This window comes from Dromaius novaehollandiae, chromosome 4 (assembly GCF_036370855.1).
Source record: "Dromaius novaehollandiae isolate bDroNov1 chromosome 4, bDroNov1.hap1, whole genome shotgun sequence".
In the NCBI taxonomy this organism is placed as follows: Eukaryota; Metazoa; Chordata; class Aves; order Casuariiformes; family Dromaiidae; genus Dromaius; species Dromaius novaehollandiae.
In genome coordinates this window covers 10953736-10977187 of record NC_088101.1, presented here as the reverse complement: position 1 = coordinate 10977187, position 23452 = coordinate 10953736, and the positions used below count along the sequence as shown (strand labels likewise).

At 43.2% G+C, this 23452-nt stretch overlaps 1 protein-coding gene across 4 annotated transcripts in view; it reads right to left on the bottom strand.

Moving 5' to 3' along the window:
- Positions 1-17925, bottom strand: part of USO1 (USO1 vesicle transport factor) — a 39151-nt gene extending 21226 nt beyond the window's left edge. For all 4 annotated transcript variants that reach the window (XM_064510396.1, XM_064510398.1, XM_064510397.1 and 1 more), the window contains exons 1-8: positions 17707-17925; positions 17035-17121; positions 16850-16914; positions 10170-10249; positions 4081-4181; positions 1896-1998; positions 1676-1731; positions 944-1064 (exon numbers count right to left, since the gene is read on the bottom strand). In XM_064510396.1, the coding sequence (XP_064366466.1) occupies positions 944-1064; positions 1676-1731; positions 1896-1998; positions 4081-4181; positions 10170-10249; positions 16850-16914; positions 17035-17121; positions 17707-17772 (679 nt within the window). In that variant the 5' untranslated portion in view covers positions 17773-17925. The remainder of the gene's footprint in view (positions 1-943; positions 1065-1675; positions 1732-1895; positions 1999-4080; positions 4182-10169; positions 10250-16849; positions 16915-17034; positions 17122-17706) is intronic.
- Positions 17926-23452: the final 5527 nt, after the last annotated feature.

Sequence of the window (23452 nt, the reverse complement as noted above, 5' to 3'; positions counted from 1 at the left end):
ATGCCTAACTTGGGAGTGGGAGAACAAAGACACAGCAGCTGTCGCATTCCCTTCTGACTCTTGCTGCAGAGAGCCACAGCTGGTAATCCAGTCCTCAGCTGGGCCACAGACAAGAGAAACGGAAATGGAGAAGGGTGGAAAGCAAATAACTCTTAACACTTAAGAACTGACATACCAAGTGCCCTTCCTTCTCCCCTAAAATTATTACCTGCCTAAAATAGCCTCTTTGAAAGTAAGATTTGCTTGATCCTTCCATGACAAGATACCTGGAATAACTCAGCTGGGAGAGAACCAAGGTGTCAGAAAAGAAAAAAAACTAGCAAAAAGCACTTGAGAGCTGCAGCATTTCTGCTCATTCTTCTATCCTTTTTTTTTTTTTTTTTGGAACAGGTAAATGATTTGGCAAGGAGCTCAGCAGAAAAATGAAGTTAGTAATGAAGCTGAAGCTATACAATACAGTGAGCTGTTTCACCCAGCCACTCAAATCATCTGAGGATCCTGCAGGAGGAATGCAGATGCTCTGCTTGGTAAGTGACAAATGCGGCACATGCAGACCTGACACTGCCATTCAAATATCTATCTTCGCAGACATGAGCCGGTCAGGAACATACCAACCCATGCACACATGCTCCAGGAAATTAACTGGTGTTCTAACGAAGTATCTCAAGACTAGATTTCAGAAAACAAAGAAACACTGCCTACTTGCTCAGTCTGCTTTTGCTCATGTTTTATGATCAGGCTATGTTTTTGAATCCTTTGAGCCATTCACCTCATTCCATTCACATACTATCATCACTTGCAAACCTTGTCACTTAATAGTTCCTGCAGAAACACAAGACTGAAAACCTCTGACTACACTTGGATTAAAGCAAACATTTCAGCAGTTCTAGCTTTAGCGTACTGCGACCCACAACTACAGCAGCATTGAAATACTTTTCTGTACCTCCATCACTGTTTCCTTCTTCTGTTATAATATCCAGGAGTCTCTCGAAGGCATTTTCAAAGGCAACAATCTTCTGAATGGCTGCATTACTTTTTGTCAACTGCTGTAACAACAAGACTCCCTGGATGGGTGGGGGGAGAGGCAATTAAACTTAGTTTTACTACAAGAACATTAGTTTTGATAAATCACAACTCTCAGAAGAATGCTACATAAGCAATGCTGGCCAGAATCACAGGGCATAACTCTGTGCTCCGCTGTTTTGCACAGGCAACAAAACCCACCATGGATACCACAGAATACACATGCCTCAGTGTACTTCAGAGGGCAAGCACAGTACTACCAAGAAAGACACTAAATAACTATACAAAAAGAAAATCTTATAATAGAAGAGATGAAGTGCTGTACCAGAAAACTGAGATTTTTGGGGTAAAGAGGAAGAACAGAAGTGGAACTGACAGCAGGCAGACAAAGATCAAGTGACAGTAATCTAGACAACCGTCAATGCTTACATCAAATACAAAATAACAGCTTGCTGTAATTCTCCTGATTGTGAAGAGATGCCCAACAACAGTTTCAAACTCGAGTGAAGGCTGAAATACTTCCAATTAGCAACCATGATGCTTTCTTCACATGCATTCACTTAACTTCATCCCAACCCTGCACAAGCACTCAGCAACTTAACTGACAGTTGCTAATTACGAAGAGGGTAAATAGCCTTTATTCTGTACTTACATCATTTCGTATAACTTCCCTAGAGTCTGCTAGTAAATCCATGAGTCTCGAAACACCTGCAAGAAACATGTAATTAAAAAAAAAAAATCAGCACAGAAGCAGAGTTTTTCTACACCAGAAGTCATTAAAACACCTTGCTAAAGACTCCTTTAGCCTTCTGCAATGTTTTTTTGTTGAGCTTCCCATTTGGACTTCATCAGCAATAAGCTGAACCACTTACCCATAGGGCTGACAAGAATGATCTGTTGCACCTGAGGTCCTTGCTGCTTTAAAAGAGATGTAAGTAGTTTCACTCCAGGCCAGCGAACATGGAAATCAAATTCCTGCAAAGATGGAGAGGAGTACATTAAGTAACCGACTCCTCAGTATTCAACTTTCTCCTCTAGATATAAGTTAAGAATAGAGACCAAACGGGTAAGGGATCTTAATGCCTGCAGTACAATTTATTTTCCTCACTCATCCTATTACAGCATATAGACAGCAAGTCAAAACACTATCCTGTTCCAGGGTTCTTTCTATTTTATCAGCAGTAACATGAATCTCCAGCAGCTTGCTTTCCTGCCTTCCCACAGGGACAGCTTTCCTAGCTATCTCTTCTTCCTAAAAACCAGTAAAGCCCTACCCTCCAGGGATCAACCGTGACTACCCAGAAATCCAAGAAAAAAAAAGCCAGCCCTTTTTTACCTTCTTCCCAGTCCCAACCAGTAACAGCAACTTCTCAGTTAAAGCTGGGTTTTATTTTGCTGATGAGAACCAACAGCTCACATCCATGGACAGGCTTTCATCAACCACAAGAAAACTGTAGGCTCCACAGGTCAGCTTCAACTCAGCTGGTGACTAGACCCAAGTCTCAGTCACCTCAGAGCCTTCTGTACTTCTAATCCAGTTACTTTTAAAGCATCATCTTGAAGCCACCAATACAGTTATTTAGACAAATTCAGTCTTATTTTAATTGTCTCTTCCTAGTCACAAGGGAAAGTTTTGAGTGTGTTCCAGCTCTTACCCAGTACCCCATCTCAGGGCAGTGGCCAAAAAAAGTCTTAGCACCAACTGCTGTAACAGAGAGGCACCAGCTAAACAATTTCCTGACTGTTTGTTCAAGCATAGAGTTTATAAAGCTTTTCCCAAAATTGACTCTTTTGCACAGTGCAAACCCTGAATTGCATGCTATTGCAAGCAAGTAGAATGCTAAATTATAACCTCTGGACAGAAAAAGAATAGATGACTTAGAAAACATACTGCATGCTTTCAGATCTCCAGTCATGCTGTGCAATTCCATCACACAGCAGTTGTGCGCGAAACTGCACACTCAGCCAGTTTCAACAGCCACACAGGTCCATCTAATAGGCTTCACCTGTCTTTAGGACAGGTCCTCACTGTTTTTAAGTAAAAAAATTTTACATTTGAATCATTAGGTTTGGATCATTAAAAACAGAACCGAGTTGCTGAGTAAGACCCTAGTCTAACTTATACATGAGTCAGCTATATCCTGGATGCTCCTACTGTGCCCACTGCATTTATGCATCTTGGAAATACCTTTTAAGCCAAAATTTCTTACTCAGAATGTGCTTGTATAGGACAGTCAGCCACAAACAGAATTCATTCATTCATGTTCTTGGTTCAGCTGCTGCAAATGACTAGTTCATTCTGAAGACCATTAGGATCTCATTTAGCACTTACACTAATTGTAGTCATCAAAATTGTACTGAATTGTTTCTCCATATACTGCGGATGCAATTCAGCATGGGAGGATTGTCAGATATACTGACAATTATTTAATACAACTGAAAACCTGACAAGTTATAGACAAAAAATGAAAGGATTGAAGAGCTTCCTTTTACTGAAGACAGACGATGGAAAAAATGAAAACACAGATTCACGTTGCTCTTTTTCCTTAAAAGTACAACAATATTCTCAGTTTGGGTACAAAATACAAACAATTAAGAGTAAATAGGCAGTCCGTGAGGGAAAAAAACACTGGAAGATGAGTTAGAAGTATCAGGATATCATTACAAACAGCCTTGCAGAAAGCAGTCACCCTTCCTACTTGAGCTGTACCTCAACAGACATTAGCATCTCAGTTGCATTTAATGATCATCTGGTAAATTATCCCAGCATGAGTGACAAGAGCTGCCCTTTGTGGAACAGTACTTTTTACTATATCTAATCACATACCTAAAACCCCTTTCATGTTATCCTGCTTGAAAAGTAGCACTAATGGCCTTCATGCAGGTTGCCTTCTTCACTATGACCTCCAACCCCACATACACTAAAGAAGCTGGGAATACTTGACATTTGACATAGGCTTCACCAGAAGGGCAAAAGCATAGCTTCATCCATTAGGATAAGCTCACCGTGCAACACTACATGTCCTTCAGTACTCCAAATGCAATGCAGTTACTCACCTCCACGAGGGTTAGCAAGAGGGTGACGTTCTCTTGCTGTTTAATGAAAATCTCTGTGAACTGACTTCCCAAGTCGTCAACTTGTTTTGCTAGATTTTCTTCTGTAACAATCAAAAACAATACATTACAACATACCATTAGAAGAAATTCAGTTAGTTGTGGGTTATATTCTCACGAAAATAGGGCCATAGAGGACAAAAAGAAGGTTTAGAGAATCACTGTTATCATGTTAGTAAGTTTAACTTTTTTTCAAATCAAACACTGCCACAAGCTGCACACCAAAACAACAGATAGGGAAAACCTATGTTATTATAAAGATAATATTTCCAGCCAAATAGCTAAATTATTTTAAAAACAGAACCACGAATCTACCAAACAGAAACCTGATTCAGTTATCAAAGCTAGAAAAATACTATTTCTATTACTCATATGTTCATATTCACAGCTCTCACCACTCCAATTGCCTGTTACAGATACTACACCAAGCATGCTCTGAAGTGACCAAAGAGCTGACAGGGAAAAGGAGAACCCTCACTTTCAAATGAGGAGCAGAAAGCCTCAGTGATTCAATGTTTGCACACAGCTGCACTGAACTTGCAGAGAAGTTCATCATAAGGACCATTCACTACTCCCTGCAAAGCCAAAGTACACTTCATTCCCCACCAATCCACTTGGCATGAAAACAACCTAAGCTAAATGGTTCAAGCACCTCCTTTACTTATTTTCATTTAGGAATAGTAAAGAGACCTAAATATCAACTAGAGTAGTGTTGAAACAATTAGCATCAAAACCTCTCAGTATCACAATCTGAATTAATTTCACAAATAAGATTAAGTGTTCATTCCGTTATCTGTTCTTTAATTGTATGGAATTTAGGTAACGCATCAATTTGGTTTTAAACAATTTTTTCATGTGTCACTGTTGCACAGACAGACAAATGCAAAGGTATCCCACAAGACAACAGAACAGACACAAACTGTGTCCAGGCACCACTGTCATTTTTCTAGGCTGAGTGAAAGTTTTAACAAAGATATTTCAGGAAAACAATCATATTTAGGTACTACTGGTTGAGATAATCAAGGAATTGTCCACTGAAAAACTGCTGCTAACAGACAGCAAATCAAAGAGGGGTTTGCATTGTCTTTTCATTTTTGACAGAAAGAGAACTCATTTTGTTTAACTTCACTACGGTTTGAGACTTTAGCTTTTCAACTGATTATCAGTGGTTCAAACCTAATCCTGCTCAGTAGCAGCAGGAATTCAGTCCTACATGACACCAATGACCACTTACATGGAATCAGCATCTCCTCGAGTTTAAAAACAGGTTGGTGCCATGCTTGGTTATGTTTCCACAAGGTTTTTCACAGCACCAGAGAAAATCAAAGGGCTAAATGCACGCAAATTAACCACCAGGAAAGGGGGACACAGGACACATCCACTCACATATCCAGCTACAGCTACGCACCCTTCTCCCTACAAAGCTTCCTCTCCCCACACTCCCAAACAACCCGTCCCACCGAGCAAGCCATCACGTGCCCAGGCTCTACTCTATGTTTACTCCTGTCAAAGGACGTTAGAAAGTCAGAGCAAGGCTTCGGCTAAGAGCTGCAAAGACAGCCATCCTCTTCTAAATCAGAGGACCCTACAGATGACCCAGATGTGCATTCGGCACTTCAACACCATCCCATGCTAGCTGACAAAGCCACAGGCACAAGAACAGCTTGCAGCAAAAAAGAACACTTGGTAAAACCAAAGAACTTCTGAGCTAAATCCAAAGGTCTGATTTGAGTCACTGAAAGCACAAGAGGATTTTTGTCTTTAACTGCAGAATTCACAGCCTTATCAGAGAGTCACTAACAAACCCTTGATAACTGAGCAGCTAAAAATAGGGTCAAAGACCGCCAGTAATCTTGAAACTTTGTACCTTCTTAGGGGTATGGCAGAACCAACAAATAAAAGGACGCTACCATAAAAATTTTCTTCCACTGGTGCCGAGAAAACAATTTCAATTCTACCAGTCCAGTTTTCAAGTCCCACTGTTTGCTGTGCTGATTCACTGCCAGCCACCAACTTAAAACAACTTTTTTTTTCTTTTCTTTTCTTTTTTTTTTTTAAAAGGACTGCCAATAAAGAGGTTTTCATTTGGTCTTCAAGTCATCAGACACTAGCTTATCATTCCTCTTACGTAGTGCAGTTATATGTTTCCCACGAAGTGGACATTTTGGTAGGTAGCTTTCAAGAGAGAGAGAGAAGCAGGTCTGCTGCAAACTTACAGCAAGAGGAACTATAAAATATGAAGAAAAAGTGACAAAACGGAGGACATACTGCACGAAAATAGTTCTCATAAGGAATGTAAAGTCCCTAGCAGAATCCAAGTACAACTGATGCAGAACTCTCAAGCTGAAGGGGCTTACGAGGTCTTTTGTCCCAGTTTACACAGATAGAAAAGAAAAAAACACAAGCAAGCCAACTCCACAGAGGTTCGGTTGTTGAAGGTAAATGAACTTGTTACTGTAAAATAAGAGGCAACTCAGCTGGGAATCATATGCTGACTGTACACACTGCAGCTTGCTGCATACCAAAAGCACTTCTTTTTTTAAATGAAGGTCCAGGTTAAAATATTTCACTTGGAATTTGCCACAAACTGACTGCACATCTTGTCCTTTATTCAAGCTCAACTTACAAGTAGTGTTTCAACTTTGGATTACTGTTGATCCCAATCTTGGCTCTTACACAAATTATAGGTGCCAAGACAAAAAAAAAAACCAAGTGAATCAAACTTTCGCAGCCTCTTAGGAGCTTGCCAGGGCTTTTGCTTATTTCATAAGAGCTTGATTCTAGTTCAGGATGTTTTGGATTCTTCTACAAAAGAGCCTAATTAAAGTTGTCACATCTTTTTAACTCTTCGTTTTTCCTATCAGCATTTCTGCTTCTACTAAAGTGAAAAAAGAAAAATAAAGAGGAGCAAGACGAAACAAAAATGCAAAGCAGCAAAGTGAAAGTGCATCTTCTACTTCACATACCGGTACACCACAGATCTTACTACCTGACTTCTGTCTGAAGTCTCTCTTAACTTCCACATATTCACATTGCCGAAATGAAAGACTTCTATTTAAAATCAGCTCTCGATGATTCACCAACATTGCAAACTAGTATTTAATCTTTAAGTCAAGATTTTATATGTATTTTGATAAAAACAGTTTAAGAAGTTAGATATGCAAAGCATCAGTGGCAAACTTATGGTGTAAGTGAACACTCTTAACATGCATTGCTTATAAGAGACACTGTGAAGAACATTTAAGTTCTGTGCACGCATTTGTTTGTGTCAACCTCCTGAAGGCTTCTTCCTGAAAAGAGAAACCCTGTGCACCCCCCCTTGGCCCATCGGAATCCTACCAGCACCAAGGCTGTACGCTTTCATGACATGAGATGGTAATAATGATAAATTCTTGTATATCAAGAGATCTACTGACATTCAACATGCCCAAGTTGCAGGAAAACAGCCTAACTGAACCCAAATGAAATTGGGAAGATATTTTAGCTCTAAAGCAAATTTATATTTCAGAGCAGATTGCAAGAAGCTTCCCTAACCTTCACTATAAGTCTTTACAGTGTCCTTGTAAACAGCAGAGAGGGTTATGGGTGTGAACAGCAACTAAGACCAAAATCAAGTGCCTTATTTATATAAGTAAAGGTTCTTTTACCTTCAGAATCATCTGTCAAAGCAGATAAAAGAAAAAGAGAAAGAAGAGAAATGTTCACAAGCTTTCCAAACAGCACAATCAATAGTAGCATAAGCTCAGATTTCCTAAGCAGGCATCGTAGCTTTCTGGGGCAAAAATTACTACTTGAGGTACTTCTCATAGAAGCGATTGAGCAGAACAACATCTTATTTTTACAACATTGGTGATAACACATACACAGCTCAAGTCAGTCAATTCTTTGCTCTTCTCAAGAAACTGCTAATAACATGCTTGTGAAGTCCTGAATCACTGCCACTACCAAGAGCCTGCATTCACCAGTCCTGTTTATTTGTGAACACCAGTACTGTAAAACTCCCATCTTATTCGAAAGCTATTTCAATGTCATGCAAGTGTATAAACAGCAAAAAGGAGGGCAAATAAGCAAAGCAATAAAGCATGAATCTAAGAGAGACTTAACTAATAACATAGCATAGGAGGGACTTCAGCCTGCAAGTCTTTCTTGCAGCAACGTATGGCGAGAGACAACCAATTCTCAAAGGAACAGGGAAAGCACATATGGCATGATGTGATGCCAACATACTGGCAGAAATGGATACATACTGGACAACCCTCACCTACTTTCCCTTCAGGAAGTCTATCACTTGTTTAAGCATCCTTTGAAGAAGGATTTGGGAATAAATATTTCAGGCAAGAGACTGCAGCTCAACAGGGAGTATCACCTCACAGTTTGGAAGGCAAAAGCGAGAAAACTCTGCCCTTTCACAAGAGCATTTACACTCCCAATACATACAATGCAAACTAGGAACAAGACACAAAGGCTGTCAAGGACTAGGAAAAGCCTTGAGGTCCACGCCAGAGGCAAGATGCTACGAATTCGCAGATAACGAGCATGCCAGAGATTGAGAACACTGTTGTCAGACTGTCTCCCTATCCAAAATGTAGTCTGCTCACGCCGTATTCATGCTTAGCCCAAGACCTCCAATCTAATTTTGACAGACTAGTGTAATAGATTTTCAGGTTGATTGATCTAAAAGCAGAACGCATGTGCTACAAGCCTTTTTGTTTGCCTTTGAGGTTTTCCTCTTAAAAATCTTAAAAAGCATGCCTCTGGCCCTTTAGCTTAGATTTCTAGTTTAAACACTGATCAGGCCAAGACTTGATTTGTAAATAAAAAGAGAAGTGGTTTTCAAATAACACCTGCAACAAGGCACAAGAAAGATGCCAAAAAAGTCAACTGAATCCTGCAGTCTGCTTTACTGCACAGCTTGCTTCAGTTTAACAGCTAATCACTCCTCTAGGAGGGCTACCTCCTTGCCAGTTGCCTGTAACAAATACCTGGTCTCTATGTTTCCTAGTCCCGGGAGCAAGTGTGCAGAGCCTCAGCATGCCCTAGACTTAGGTCTCTGATCTCTAAGCTTCCTCCCAAACTGCTGCTTGCGTGGCCCTCAGGTAGATCCCATCCCTATTCTCTCCACAAGCCCACAAGGCTAAGAACAAGGCAGCTCCGGCTGTCCTGCCCTCCCCACCACTCACCCTCCAGGAGCCTGAAATGATCATCATCAACAGCTATTTTACTCATCAGAAGCAGCTGGCTCCTCCTCAGTCTGAGCACTCACAGCTCTGATACAGGTATTCAATTTTAAGAACATTCTCTTTGCACAAGCCTAATCCGGGTTACTACTGCCGTTTTCTTTACAGTGTTGATCTTTCTGTGAAATAAGAAGTTCTTGTTAACAGCTTTAGCATTGTGCCATTGGCCTTTGAGACCAGTTATAGTGGCTGTTTGAAAAAGGCCATCAAAAACAAACTCCAGGCTTGGGGGGAAAGGGGGGAGACATGGCTCCTTTCTCATCATCCAATGTCTACTTCAGAAAGCCTTGGCTAACAGCTTTGGTCTAATTAGTCTCTGTGCTGCCCTTAAGGTATCAGAGTAACAAGCCTCTTCAAATAATTTTTAAAACATAGATGTATAAATGTCTGTTTCCACCTTTGATTATCCAGGGAAGGAAAGGAAGAGCATTATTTTCTGAAAAGCTATTGCAGGGCTAGCAAACAAGAGTCAGTCTTGTATTCAGTCACTCTGTCATAGGCCAGAACTGTCCTTCTCAAATAGCAAAAAGACTTGATTCTTCGTTTACAAACAAGAAGCTATGCCATTCCAGCTGGCTGCTGTTCACAAAACATACTTCTGAAAATGAATGACCAAGATGACCCAGTATTACTTTAACACAAACTACACGAAGCCGTTTCTTGCACTGTCATAACAGCTGAACAATCATAAGGCACATATATTAGTAAGTTACACACTATTAGTTTAAAATTTGAACAAAGCCATCAAGGAAAGCACCCCCAGAGTTAACAAAACTGTTATTACCAAGAGCTTACCTTGTTCCTCCTCTTCAAGGTCATTCGATATTACATTGTAGAGAGTGTCCAAAGCATAGCCAATTATTTCAGAATCTGAACTGCGAACAGAAGAACCACTTTAATGACTTATTTAGTTCCAACTTCTCTTACAGTTTATGCTTTATAATACCGCTTTTCCACACAGGCAGCTCCCTTTGCAGCATTACAGAAAGTAGGAAGGACTGATGTTGACATATTTTGGAATACCATGTTTTTACCAACAATGAGTTGTCTGGTCTCTAAATGAAGTCAAAGTATTTCTCCCAGGTGCATTCCCTCAGGTGGCAACATCCAGAAAGTTTGGTCACACAACAAAAACCACAGGAAGTTTCACTGCAGCCATGTCTTGCATTTCCTGAGTCACCCCTTGCAACCTGCTCCTCAGGTATATGAGAGATCTCTGGGAGGGATTCAGCCCCATTCCCAGAACATCACCCAGGGAAACTGTAAACAAGCTGCAGCACCTTGGCACAGTCACAGGAAAGACCCCACCAGTCACAGGGAAGACCCCACCGGCTACCTCATCAGCCAGAAGCACACACCCCATTCTGGTGCTCCACTGGATTGCAACAACCACAGCTGTGGCTTCTCCTGAACAGGCCAGTCTAAATGCCACTGACTCTGACTACACCCAGCTATTAAGAGCTTTCCAACTGCTAACCTCACCTAGAAGCTACTGGGCAGCCCATCTAACCCCAAAACATGGTCACCTGCTTATGCCAAGACTTTTCTTAATAAGCCAGTCCTCCGTTTGACAGAGGACACATGTTTCTTCTACATTAGTTTCTCCTACCCTACAAAGTATGAACAATCTGTAAATCCTAAGCTACAACAAAGCAGCAATAGAAGAGTTCCTCTTTTTGGGGTGGAAAAAATTGTAATCATTTTTGCCACTTGCTGGTTTCCTCATAAACCAGATGACTGTGGAAGCACAGCTGGTCGAACACGCACACAGAGGAAGGCACCTCCACAGTGCAAACGGACAAACCAAACCCGCGCTTGTCACGTCCTAGCCAAACATCAAAAGAGCACACTGCTGAAACAGGGCCTCTCATTCAAATTTCTGTGCAACTATTTCTGCTTTCACTCATCTCCACGGCATACAATGCAAGGCTTCACACAAAAGATAACCTGCATTTTAAGGACCTACTGGGCTAGTTCACAGCAAAGGTCTAAAGACAACTTGCCTAACATGCAGACTTCAAAGCCAAGCCCTAACTGAGGCCAGCTATCTCTACTAGACCACTAATTAAAGACAGACCCACCTATAGCAGTTGTGGCAACCAGGAAAACCTGAACTGCCCTCAAGGTGATCCACTGAGCAGAATGGAGGAATCCCTACCTATTTTTCTTGTATCACTACAGCAAGGGCTTTAGGGAGCTCTCAAAGTGACACATGACCTCCCTTTCTAAGACCTGCACACTAAATCAAAGCTAAACAAGGCTAGAAATGTCAAATCTCAGTTCACTTTCTTCTTTCACTTGGTGTTTTAAACTCAACACTTGCCCTGCTGTTGCCCTCTCAGGACACACACATATCAGTTTATCCTCAGCATGTGTCTCACAGCTTGTACCACCTGCTTTTGATTTGGGCTGTAATGGAAACAACAAAAAAAAAATCCTCCTCTGGCCAACCGTTAGTCAAAGCAAGTAAAGGAAGCCCTTAGGCTATTTAAAGGGTCTCATGCAGCAGGTATGCTCAAATTTCCAGGTGGCATGTTTTCCATTTTACCTTTACTGTAATTTTAGTCCTTGGACAAGACAATACTACAAATCCTACATTTTCATGTAACTGCAACAACTACACACCTGAAAAATACACAGAAATGAGTCCTGCAGACTTAAAAACAAACAAAACTGCAGCACAGCTTTTCCTTTCCTTCCCTTCCCTCTACTAGGAAAATCACAGCAGCTAAAAAATAAGCTACATTTCATATAGACATATAAAAAGCAGGCCTTCTTTTCTTGGAGGGAGAGGAACACATCACAGGATGAGGACGGCAGCGCCACGGCAGCACCACAGCTACTTCTGCTGTTCACTGGCTTGCTTCCATCTGCTGTTAATTACATACAAGATTACTTGATCAATTATTCTGTTTGGAGTGAAGCTGTGCAGCTTTTGCTCCGTAATTTAAGTCATCAGTCAAGAATTAGATTTGTAATCTCTCAGGCATCCACAAAAGATGCAGCCTTTCTGCAATGCAATAATCCAGCATAAGCTGTCTGAGGCACTCTCCCTCTGCTACTTGTGTTTTTATGTGGCACTCCACCAAAATGTCAGGGCAGCACTGCACGAGTTCACAAATGATAGCAGAGCAAAATCATAGGAAGGGAAAGCATCCATGTATCATCAAGCCCAGCCCAGGAGCCTCAAAAAGTTTTTACCTCCTTTTCAAAAATTAAGGCAGCTCACTGTTAGAATAGGGGTAAGATTTGTCTTGGCTGCCAAGTAGAGCATGAGGAAACTGAGTGCAAGTTTCCTCATGCAAGTCAGCATGAAAGTGTGCCTAGATGTTCTTGGTTCTCCCCAAAATCTCAAGTCATGAAAGAGTGATCCAAGGAGATAAGGATGAAGGCATCTTACCTCTCACAAAAGTTTTAGTGAAAAGCATATCACAACTCTGAACATCTGGAAAGGACAGCACATAAATAACTGAGATTTGCGCATTAACTTAGCAGTTATGAAAAGAATATATATTTGATTTCTCTTACCCTACCTTTACACCAATTCTTTATTAACAAGTTTCAAATGATTAGCACTGTCACACTGAATTTTTGAAAAATACCTTATATTAAAGCAAGTAAAACCCAAGATGTTAAGAAACATCACATTCACTTTTCATTCTGGTACCTTCTGCCATATCAACAGTTAAGTGGTACTGGCCTGTTTTACAGTCAATGCCAAATTATTTTTAAAATCCCTGGTGGGATGTGGCAATATCTAGACAGGAAGTCAAGGGAAGAAATGTTTCTCCAGTAGATTACTGTTCCTACTTCATACTACAGAATGAACACATGGTGAAAGAACACTGGTTGTATGAGAGTTTGCATCTGCAACATTTACAGGCTGCCTCAGGAATGTCATCAGGCTCCAGGATGGCTGATACGCATAGCTGAAAAACTACTGCGAGAAATCAGTTTTCTATACAAGAACATGAAGTGCTCATATCTCACACAGGCAGGGGACTGAGTTTAAGGCAATCTACAAGGAAACCATATAACAAGTGGAACAACACATGTATTTAAAAGACAAGTGGCATATTTCTGCTCTAGGATAAAAGCAGCTGTAAGAAATGGAAGCTGCCAGCAGCAACTGTGGAAGATCTGAGGAGAGAAATAAGAACCAGACACAAGAAGCCCTGACCATTTCAGCATAGCCATCATGTAAACCAGGCCCTTTTCCTACCAAGGTTTGAAGATGAAACTGTAAATGCCTCTCACTTTGCACTGTCAACTTCCGAATTACGAAAGTACCAGTGTGACTTACACAGACCTAAAAAAAACCACAATTCACTGCAAGGAAACTAAGTAATTATCACAGAAAGCAGGCTGCAAATGGGAGTAAAGAAAAAGTACTACAGAGCTCATGCAGTACTCCTTATCACATCAGCTTTCCAAGAAAGCAACAGTTGATCCAGCAAAATCAGGAGATACACTGGAAATGAAAAAAGGCTCCATTACCCTTTTCTTTTTAAAGCTCAAGGGCTACATGAATAACAAGTAACATAATTCACAGAAAAGAAAACCCTGCTATTAAGCTTGGTTGAGAAGGTCTGAGCCAACTGACTTTTAGATTAAATAGCAATTTCACAATGAGCTTGTATTGGGAAGTAACCATCTCTTACCAGCAAAGTTGTTTCAATTTTTCATACTGCTCTTACGTATTCCAGCAGGAAAAAATGTCACCCGAGACATAACGCTTGTACATCTTGGCCTACTTAATTTTTTTGTAAATACATAATAGCAAAACACGTTTGCACTTGTCACTAGTCTCACCCTCATTATTACAGTGCTTTGTAGATCAGCCTTCCATTACACACACACACAGGCTCTCTTAATTCAGTGACCCATGCCTGTTTTTGCCTCATCCCTAACAATTTGCTCTTGCCTCACCTGATACAGCCCAGTCAAGCCCTGTTTCTACTCAGCTGGGACCTAGAGGGGAATCCCATGAGTTATGATCACATTCTGGTGCAGAGAAAACACTAGAACTACAGGCATATGGTCAGGACAACAGGCAGACAGGAGCATAACATCCCCAACCATCCACCACCTCCGTGAGATTACGACCATCAACTGCTTCATGGCAAAAAAAAGCCTTACCTCCAGAGCTCAGTCCCCCATCTTCAGGCCAATCTAACAATCACTGTAAAAGCAGTACTCTTAAAGCTAACTTACAAGAAAAAGAGTTCATTCTTCTGAGCTCAACATACTATTTTTATGGTCCTTTCATTTTTTCTAACCAAATTAGACTTACTGTAATCTCAGACTTCAAAGCAGCAGTCAAGATACAGGACCAGCTCTTCCAAGTCACTCTGATATATACAGCGGCATGTAAAAGGACAACATGAGTCAATTTTATTGATTTCATTTTTTTCTGGAATTGGTTTATGTTTCCTTAAAAATAACACTTGCAAGGCAAAAAAGAACATAGGAGGAGGTAAGCATTTTGCACTTCTGCACAAAGCCTCAGGACACCTTGAGTGGACAATGGAAAAGTCCATCAAAGATTACACCTAGAGGAACAAACTCAGATGCTGATGACACCACAACAGCACTATCCTAGGTCAGACCACCATTCCCACAGCTCAATATGCCAGTTCATCAGGCATCAGGGACAGACTCATTCATCAGCTCACTTTTCATATGAGCTGGCATTGATTTATCTTACCACAACAGGAAAAATATCTAAAGCCTTAGTTCCACAATCATTGATACCAAATAGCCCACACAGCTGCCTGACAAATAATCACATCACATCCAACACATACCTGAACTTGATCAGAAACAGGGCCTACAGCTACACCTCTCACAAGTTAACCAGAGCTCGCAGTATATAGGCCAGCTGATATGCTGGTCCACTATAAAACATGCAATGGGAAATTAAGCTATCAATGTTTTTTGGAAGCCTTTAAGTCTAAAATCCCTCCAAACCTAGAGAGCACAAAGGTGTATTTAATGCTTGTTGAGCTGCAGTCTGAGACACACAACACATCCAAGCAGAGCTCCAGCACACAGAAACTCTGACAGGGCAACTGGAGCCCAAAGAGCCCATAAAAACCCTTAAGATCATAACATGAAGGGCTCAGTTTAGCATCTTAAAGAAAATGAGATCAGTAGAGCCCCACCTCTCTTCTCAAAGCTCAGATCTGGCCTCAGCAACACATAAGTGGATGAAAGCAGGCTCCTTGACCTAATTTCATGAAGGGCTTCCCCTTCACGTGAGGGACTAACACTTACTTCTGTAACATCCTTTTGATTGTTTTCATCATACGAGTTTTACGCAGCCCACAGATTCAGCTTTAACAGTGAGTAAAATGAAAATAAAATGGACTCTTTCAGAAAGCAGCCTCATACCGTCTTCCCAGCTGGTGTAATTGGCCAGGAAGCAAGGGCAGCAAGGGCCTTCAGTTAGTCACTGAAGAGTTTTTTTGTCCTGCATAAGCATGTGGAGCAACATGTTGCCCTTAGACTCATGAGGCTTCATTCTGGATACTCAACTGCTGTATTCCTAATTTTTGTTCAACTAAACATTATAACAAGCCCTCCTGCTCCACTTGCATTCACATGCAAGTATTCTGTATATGCCTTTATTACCCCTGCCCCTGCTTTTACCACAGGTTTACATTCGAGTCCAGACTGTAAGATACACTTGCCTACCTAAGCGTCAGCAATAAGTAGCATGTGAAGCTTTCATCCCAGTTCTGCAAATAGTACCACATGTTGCAACTTGAAAGCTATCAAGTACAGCAATGCAATCAATTCCAGAAGGATACGGACAGCAAAGCTGTTTAACTCCTATATTGTATAACTATTGCCTTCTAATCCACATAATATATTTACATTTGTGTAGTCTGTCTTGACAACAGGCCTTTCTACATCAAGAGAGTATAGCTGTATTTACTACAAGCCTTCGATAAAAATGCTTGCATTATTCCTCATGACAACTATTCTACCAATTCACTTCATGACATACATCTCAGAAAATTCAAATTTGCTGACTTGATTCATTTAATTGTGTCAAGTTCACTTATTGTCCTCATAACACATGGATGTGGGTGTTTCAAATACCTTTTTGAGTTAGCTTAGTAACTTTGGATTTAAGTTTCAGCTGTTCCACATGTAGCAGAAACAGACCACTTACAAGCACTAAGGTGCACCTCGGTACCATCCTTACATTAGGGCTACTTTTCCTGTCCCTCTCCCCTTCCTAGTTTCCATCATTTTTGCTCCTTCCACCTCTGGAAATGGGCTGATTAAGCTTTATCGTCATAAAAGGTTGACACAACAGAAGAGTCACTAATTAGAAATCAAGTTCACATTCTCATTACATAAGTTACAGAACTCAGAGAGAAGATCATCTTGGTCAAGTTCAGTGGGCGCGCGCAGTAAGAAGTCACCACCTGGAGCTCACTGTCAGAAGCTAGCAAGGTGCTTACCGGTCTGTCTGCAGAACGTGGATAAGATGTTCCATGGCCTGTATGCCTACTTCCAATCGATATTTCTATTTGGAAAAAGAATTAACAGTTAATGCTCCAATCCAAATGTCAAATGAAGCTTTTTAAGCACTACGTTACAAAAGTATTATATAGCTTTAAGGATCTGTAGGAATTTAGGTACTTACCTTGGATAACGATTTAAGAGCACGTACGGCATCCCTCCGGTCATCCAATAACGTAGAAGAAGCTACTCGATCACACAGCTTCTGGATCTGGAAACATACAAGACTCATTTGTGTTAAGGAGGCGGTGGGATATAATGTTGTAACAGAGCTCCGGAAAACACAGCCTAATTTCAGAAGCGGCATCGGACAGCTGCTAACTCCCCCAGCCAAATTCATTTGTCTCAGCAGAACGGCACTGCCCACAGAAGATACCGGTACAGCAATCTAGACAAGCCCGGTTTCCCAAAGACTTCTGAAAGACGAAAAGAAACTTCTACGACCAGTCTGACGGGAATTTCGGCAAAGAGTTGTCTCAACCAGCCGCACCGGCCAAAGCAGCTCCTCGCTTCGCAGTTCCCACACAGCGACAGGAGGCCACGCGCGCAACCCTCCCGCAAAGAGCCGTCCGGCTCGGCCCGCGGGGGTCCCCGCCTCCCCAAAGGCGGCGACCCCGAGAGACGCCGCCGCCGCCCGGCCTACCCCAGAGGGCCGCGGGGGCCTGCCCGGCCGCGCCCCGCAGCGCTCGCCATTTCCAGCCGCCTCACGGGCAGCCGCCCCTCCACCCCGCCCCAACGGCCCCCAACGGCCGCCGGGCCGCAGCCGCCCGCCAGCGCCTCGCCCCCGCCGACTCACCGTCTCGGCGCCCGAGGGCTGCGGCCCGGCGCTGGGGCCGCCCATGACCCCCCGCAGGAAGTTCATGGCGGCGCTGCGCGGCCGGTACGGCCCGGCCCGGCGCCGCTCGCCCCGCACCCGCGGCCCCGCCGCCGCCGCCGCTCCCGGCCCCTGACCCGCCGCCGCCCCCGCGACGGAAGCGGCCACCGCGCTTGCGCGGCGACGTGGCGCCGACGTGGCCGCCGGCGGGGCGCGAGGGGCGGGGCGCCCGCGGGACACGCCCCCGCGCCGCGGAACCGCTGCCGCTGCGCTCACGGGCAGGGCCCGCCGCCTCGGAGGTGCGGGGACGTGCGGGCAGCGGCGCTTCGGCCCCCTCGATTTCCTCTCTCCTCCTCCGGGGATGGCGTGCGACGCCCCTCTCCCCCACGCCACCTTGCAGCCCCGGCACCCAGGCAGCCTCGCCTGCCTGCCCGCGCGGAGGGAGCGCAGCCGCCCGGCTCCCTGCACTGCTCACACGCTTCATACCAGTACGCGCCCGGAGACCTGGCTGGACGGCAACCTAAAGAAAACCGGCTGCTCTGAAGCGTACCCAGCCATTCTCCAAGCAGCAGTGCCAGCTACTTTTTTTCTAAAATCATCACTTGGAAACACACGAGCCCAGCTCTTCTGCTAAGTCATCAGGAGTTGCATGTGCCAAAAAGCTATCGTGGAGCTATTAAACTGACTGCCAGATAAAGCGTCAGCTGTAGCGGTTTTACTCCCTAACAGAGTTTTGAGTGCTTCAAGATGAACAACGCTCTCTGTGCATTTGTTCCATCATTTACTGGTTCCACCACTGCTAACTCCCTACAGTAACTTCTGTAGGCACTTAATGCAACAGCCCCTGTTTAACACTCCCGGGTCGGCTAGAGGCCCATTCCACTTCATCACATGACCCATGACTTGCACAAGTGCTCAACTCAGTTGACAAACCAAGAGGTGTTTTCAGGCCTTACCCCAAATCCTCCAACTCCTTTTGGCACTAATGACTTTTCCATCAGTCCTTCAGCAACACAGGCTTAGAAAATAATGTCAGAGGCTGCACCAGGTCAGCAACAAATGCAGAAGACAAGATATTCCTGTTTCTACCATCTGTCTGCTTTCACTGATTTACCATTTCTTTGAAATCCACAGCAGCGGCCATATACACCAACTGCTCCATCCCGACTGGAAGAATGCTGCCTCTACTGCTGCATCACTTCCACATGGCATTAGCAGAACCAAAAAAAAATCCCTCCTTCCTGTAATCAGCAGCCTCCTTAAGCTTTTTAAATAGGGGAAAGCATGAGGAGGAAGTAAATCTTCACTTTGGGATTATACCAGGTTGTGCCTTCTCAAATCAACTCCTTCTCCATTAATTGTAAATTGAAACAAAAGCCCTCGAAAGAGCTGTGCTTTTCTCCATAATTGTTTGCACCTATGCACATTTCTGCCTGCATTTTCAATAGCAAAAAACAGCATAAAGTACTAAACAGCTCTATATACCATGTCATTTCCTAGCATGTTTTGCAATGCATTTGCTCAGAACCAGCAACAGATCTGTGGTCAGCCAGGGGAGTTATCTTACCTCAAAACCAAACCTCATGCACCCCTGTAATAGACTGCTCTTCTCCTCAAGCATGTACCCTGAACAATTCTGAAATTAACCTTCAGGCTAGGAATTTAGAAGTATTTTTTTTTAATCAGAAAAAAAAAGAACAGACCGCGAATCAGGGAAAAAAAAAAAAGTCAGACCGCGAATCAGGAAAAAAAAAAAAAAAGTCAGACCGCGAATCAGGAAAAAAAAAAAAAAGTCAGACCGCGAATCAGGAAAAAAAAAAAAAAAGTCAGACCGCAAATCAGGAAAAAAAAAAAAAAAGTCAGACCGCGAATCAGGAAAAAAAAAAGTCAGACCGCGAATCAGGAAACTACATTATTATTATAGGAAGGCAAATCAACACAGCCAGAGACAGAAGCTTATCCAGATACCAGTGACAGTTCAGTCTAAGAGAAGAGCAATAGGTAGTTACATCTCTAAGGTGCTGAAGTTTGCTTCATTTGATGATGCTCTTACAGCCATTTTTGTATTCCATACTGAGGAACAATATCCAAGCAGCAGTGCTCAAGTAAATCAGGTTCCCCCAATAATCTGCAAGGCATTTTATCTGCAAATTTTATAACAGTAGCAAAGAAACATAGAAAGGAACAGCCAATTTTACTTGGGATTAAAAATTGTCATTACAACATTTGATTTCAAGGTTCTGTTTTGAAATTGCCTTGGAATAAAAGCAACTTGCTATTTAGATGTGTGGCCTAAACATTTCCAGACTAGGACTCAGTTAGGTCCCTTTGAGCTCTAATGTAATTGTGTGATACAACTGCTACCAGTCCCTGAAATTATTAGCTCAATACCGAGGCTTTAAAGTACTTACTGTTCAATTAACATGGTAATCTAGGTAAATAGGCAAGGGTTGTTTCTACTGTATTTTAAGAGGCCCTTTCCCATGAACAAAGGTAGTACATACAACTGTTTCCTCATTTTCCACTCACTGAATTCATGGCACAGTTTTTCATTTCATTTCAGGGAACAAAATCCCTTCTTTTCCAGAGGGAAGCCTGTACAGTCTTCTCTTGCCATCCCAAACTCTAAACTTATTTCTACTGTCAACATTTCAGACTCAGCTGTCTGTGACTATAAAGTCCCCACGTTAGGGACCATTTCCTCCTGCTCTTGTGTCCCATGCTTATGACAGCTGGCTTCTATTATACCAAGATGGGATCCTCAGTGATACAAGTAGTTACGCATAAGGTCAGCCATACTAAAACATTACAAAACAAGCAAACCAGTTTTCCACATATCTGCTGTAATTCTGAATACATTGAAGTGGACTACACAACATTTTACTATGAGAGCTTTTGGGTTCTTTTTCCCCCTCCATCAGCTGAAGAATCAAAACACACTTACACTAAAATGCATAATCAAAACTAAACATTGCGAGTCAAATGAAATGACTTATTCTTTAAGTGTTTCTACTCATTACTACATAAAAGGAAAAGACGATACCAGAATATTTCTTAATTTTTTTTCAAGTCGAAATAAAGCTTTTTGATATTCTAAAATATGGCTTCCTCCCCCATCTAAAGAAAGACACCAAAACCAACACATTTGTCAAAAAGACTCGATATCACAAAACTCATACCAAAATAGGCTTCAGTGAAGCAATTTTATTCATTTATAACTGCATTTCTTGTAATAACAGAGAAGCAAGCTGTAATCACCTCCAGTCCCCGAGAAGCTACATAGGCTTTTGGATGGGGCAAACCTCTCAACCTAATAAAGAAAAGACACAGAACACTTGCTTCTCCTTTCAGCACAACTAGACAAATACACACTTGCAATTCATCTTTCACCCGCACTGCACTCTCCCTCTTGGAGAAAGACACCTCTGTTAGCCAATTGCCTTCTCCCCAGCATGAGCTTCCCTGAGGGACTAGCAAGTCCCAGCTTTCTCTGAAACTACAGCTTCCAGAGTGCTTTGCTGTGACGCTAGGCTTATATTGAAACCTCAAAGCTGGCCATACATTTTCTTTTACACTGGTACATGAAATAAAGCAGTGTTAGACAGCTTGGCTTTCCCTATAGAGCTACCATCTGGCATGGGGAGGATTTTTAGCTTGCTGGGCAGCAGGAATATCATTTGCTGAGGTCTGCTCACCTGGTAACAAGAGCCAAGCAGCATGTTTTACAGCAAACAGCATGTTTTACAGCAAACAGGGCCGTGTCAGCAGTTTCCTCGGCCAAAGCAGGAACAGGCTGGTCCGCGTTAACAAGACTTTGATGCTGGCCTAGCTCTGCTCTTCCCACCTAGTGCTGTGCTGCAGGTTGCGCTGGAGTGAGAGGGGCTGATCTGCAAGTCCTTTGCCATTACAAGCACTGCTTGCCTACTTCCTAGCTGTAATTCAGCCTTGCAAAATCTGGCTAGAAGCAGGCCTTTACTTTTTGCCTACATCCAAAAGTGGAATCAAGAAGATGAACATAACTTTTATCAGCTGTGATTAAAAGCAGGGCCGTAAGGCAGGTTTTGCATCATTTGCCTCTGTCCTAATTTGTGAATTTCTAGGATGCTCTCTCATACTAAATTGCCCAATACCAGGAAAAGAGGAGGAGGAAAGAACAAAAAAAAAAAGTGTGCATTTCTAAAGAAAAAAAGCCTTGGATACCACCAGGGTTAAGAAAGCAAAGGTCAGCTGAAAGCCTGAAGCAAACAAGAGGCCAAAAATGAAAGTGGAAGGAAGAAAAAAATACTAGTTATTTCAGATAATATACATGATATATTATAGCAAATAAGACCTTACAACAACAGCAGTTCATTCTAGGAAATACTGCACCTGGCAAAGATGCTGGGGTTTGCTGGGCTTCTTTTCCTAGAATGCCTCTTTGTTTCAACCTTTACATAGGCCTCCATAGAGTCCATGCCATTTCCCAGGTGGGCTGTTGAACACAATTTACAGGTGCTGACTATAACACTTCTTGAGAAAATTTCACCTCCTGCCCTTGCCAGTGAGGATGATTCAAGGTATTTACTTCTTGAGGCCAGTGGCACTCAGAAAAGAGAACTCATCGGAAATGCTGAAGCTGGGCAAGAGGAGCCAAAAAACCAGGATGTCTTTCTAAAACACTGACATCTTGATTGCAGTTTTCCATCCTTGGGCATAGAGCTTCAGGGAAAGACAGGTGATTTGCTCCTGAAGTAGATGTTTGTTGCACCCTGGCACACACACCCTTGAGTCCAGCTTTTCTTATCTTGGGAAGGAGGCACTACAGTGGTAACTGTGTTTGCTGCTGGCCTACTGAACTCCTTACTTTATATCAGAACCTCAAAATCATTAGCTATTTTGTTTTTTGGCATGCCTCAAATGCACATACTGAAAAATGCTTCCTTAATTTTAGCAAAGCATTCTTAACTAAGCAAACCATGAATGGGGGAAAGCTTAGCATGGGAGCCACTTTGAGACCAACTTTAATTACATCCTTTTATTAGGATGCTGGAGAGCTCTGCCAAATGCAAAACATGGCAGCATTTAACTGAAACCAACCAGAAAAGCCGGGGGGGGGGGGGGGGCAAATAGTGAGAACATTGGTGTGAACACAGTGACCCTGACTGCCAACAAACCGGTGCACTGCTTAGCTGTGCCGACACCGAAGAGACCCCCGCCTCGACTCCATCACACTCCACAGTGCAGTAGGTACCTGCTAGAGAAACAGACCTTTGTTATATTACCGCCAAACAGAAAAAAAGAGCCAAAGAGCACAAAGAACTGCAGTTCTTGGGTCGGCAAAGCCGCGAGAACTGAGGAAAAGGCACCTCCTCAGCGGTACTCGGGCACAGGGGCACCAAGCGCCGCCACCGGCGGAGGGGAGCCATCGCTCGCCCCGCCGCCCCACCTGCGGCCCAAGAAGGCGCAGGGCGGTTGCTCCCGCCGGCAGCTGCGCGCCACACACACCGGCGCCCGTCTGTCCGTTAACGGCCGGCACGCGCCGCCCACCTGCGTTCCGCCGCGCGGGCTCGGCGGGAAGCCGGCGCCCCCACTGACGTCACCGCGGAAGGACGCCAGGGATTGGCGGAAAGAGCCAGAAGGGGGCTCCAGCTCGTGAACGCAGGGGTAAGACAATACGGCTGGCGCAGCGGCCGCGCATGCGCTCTCGCTCGCCTCCCCCCCCCGCTTGCTCCCTCCCTCTGCGCACGCG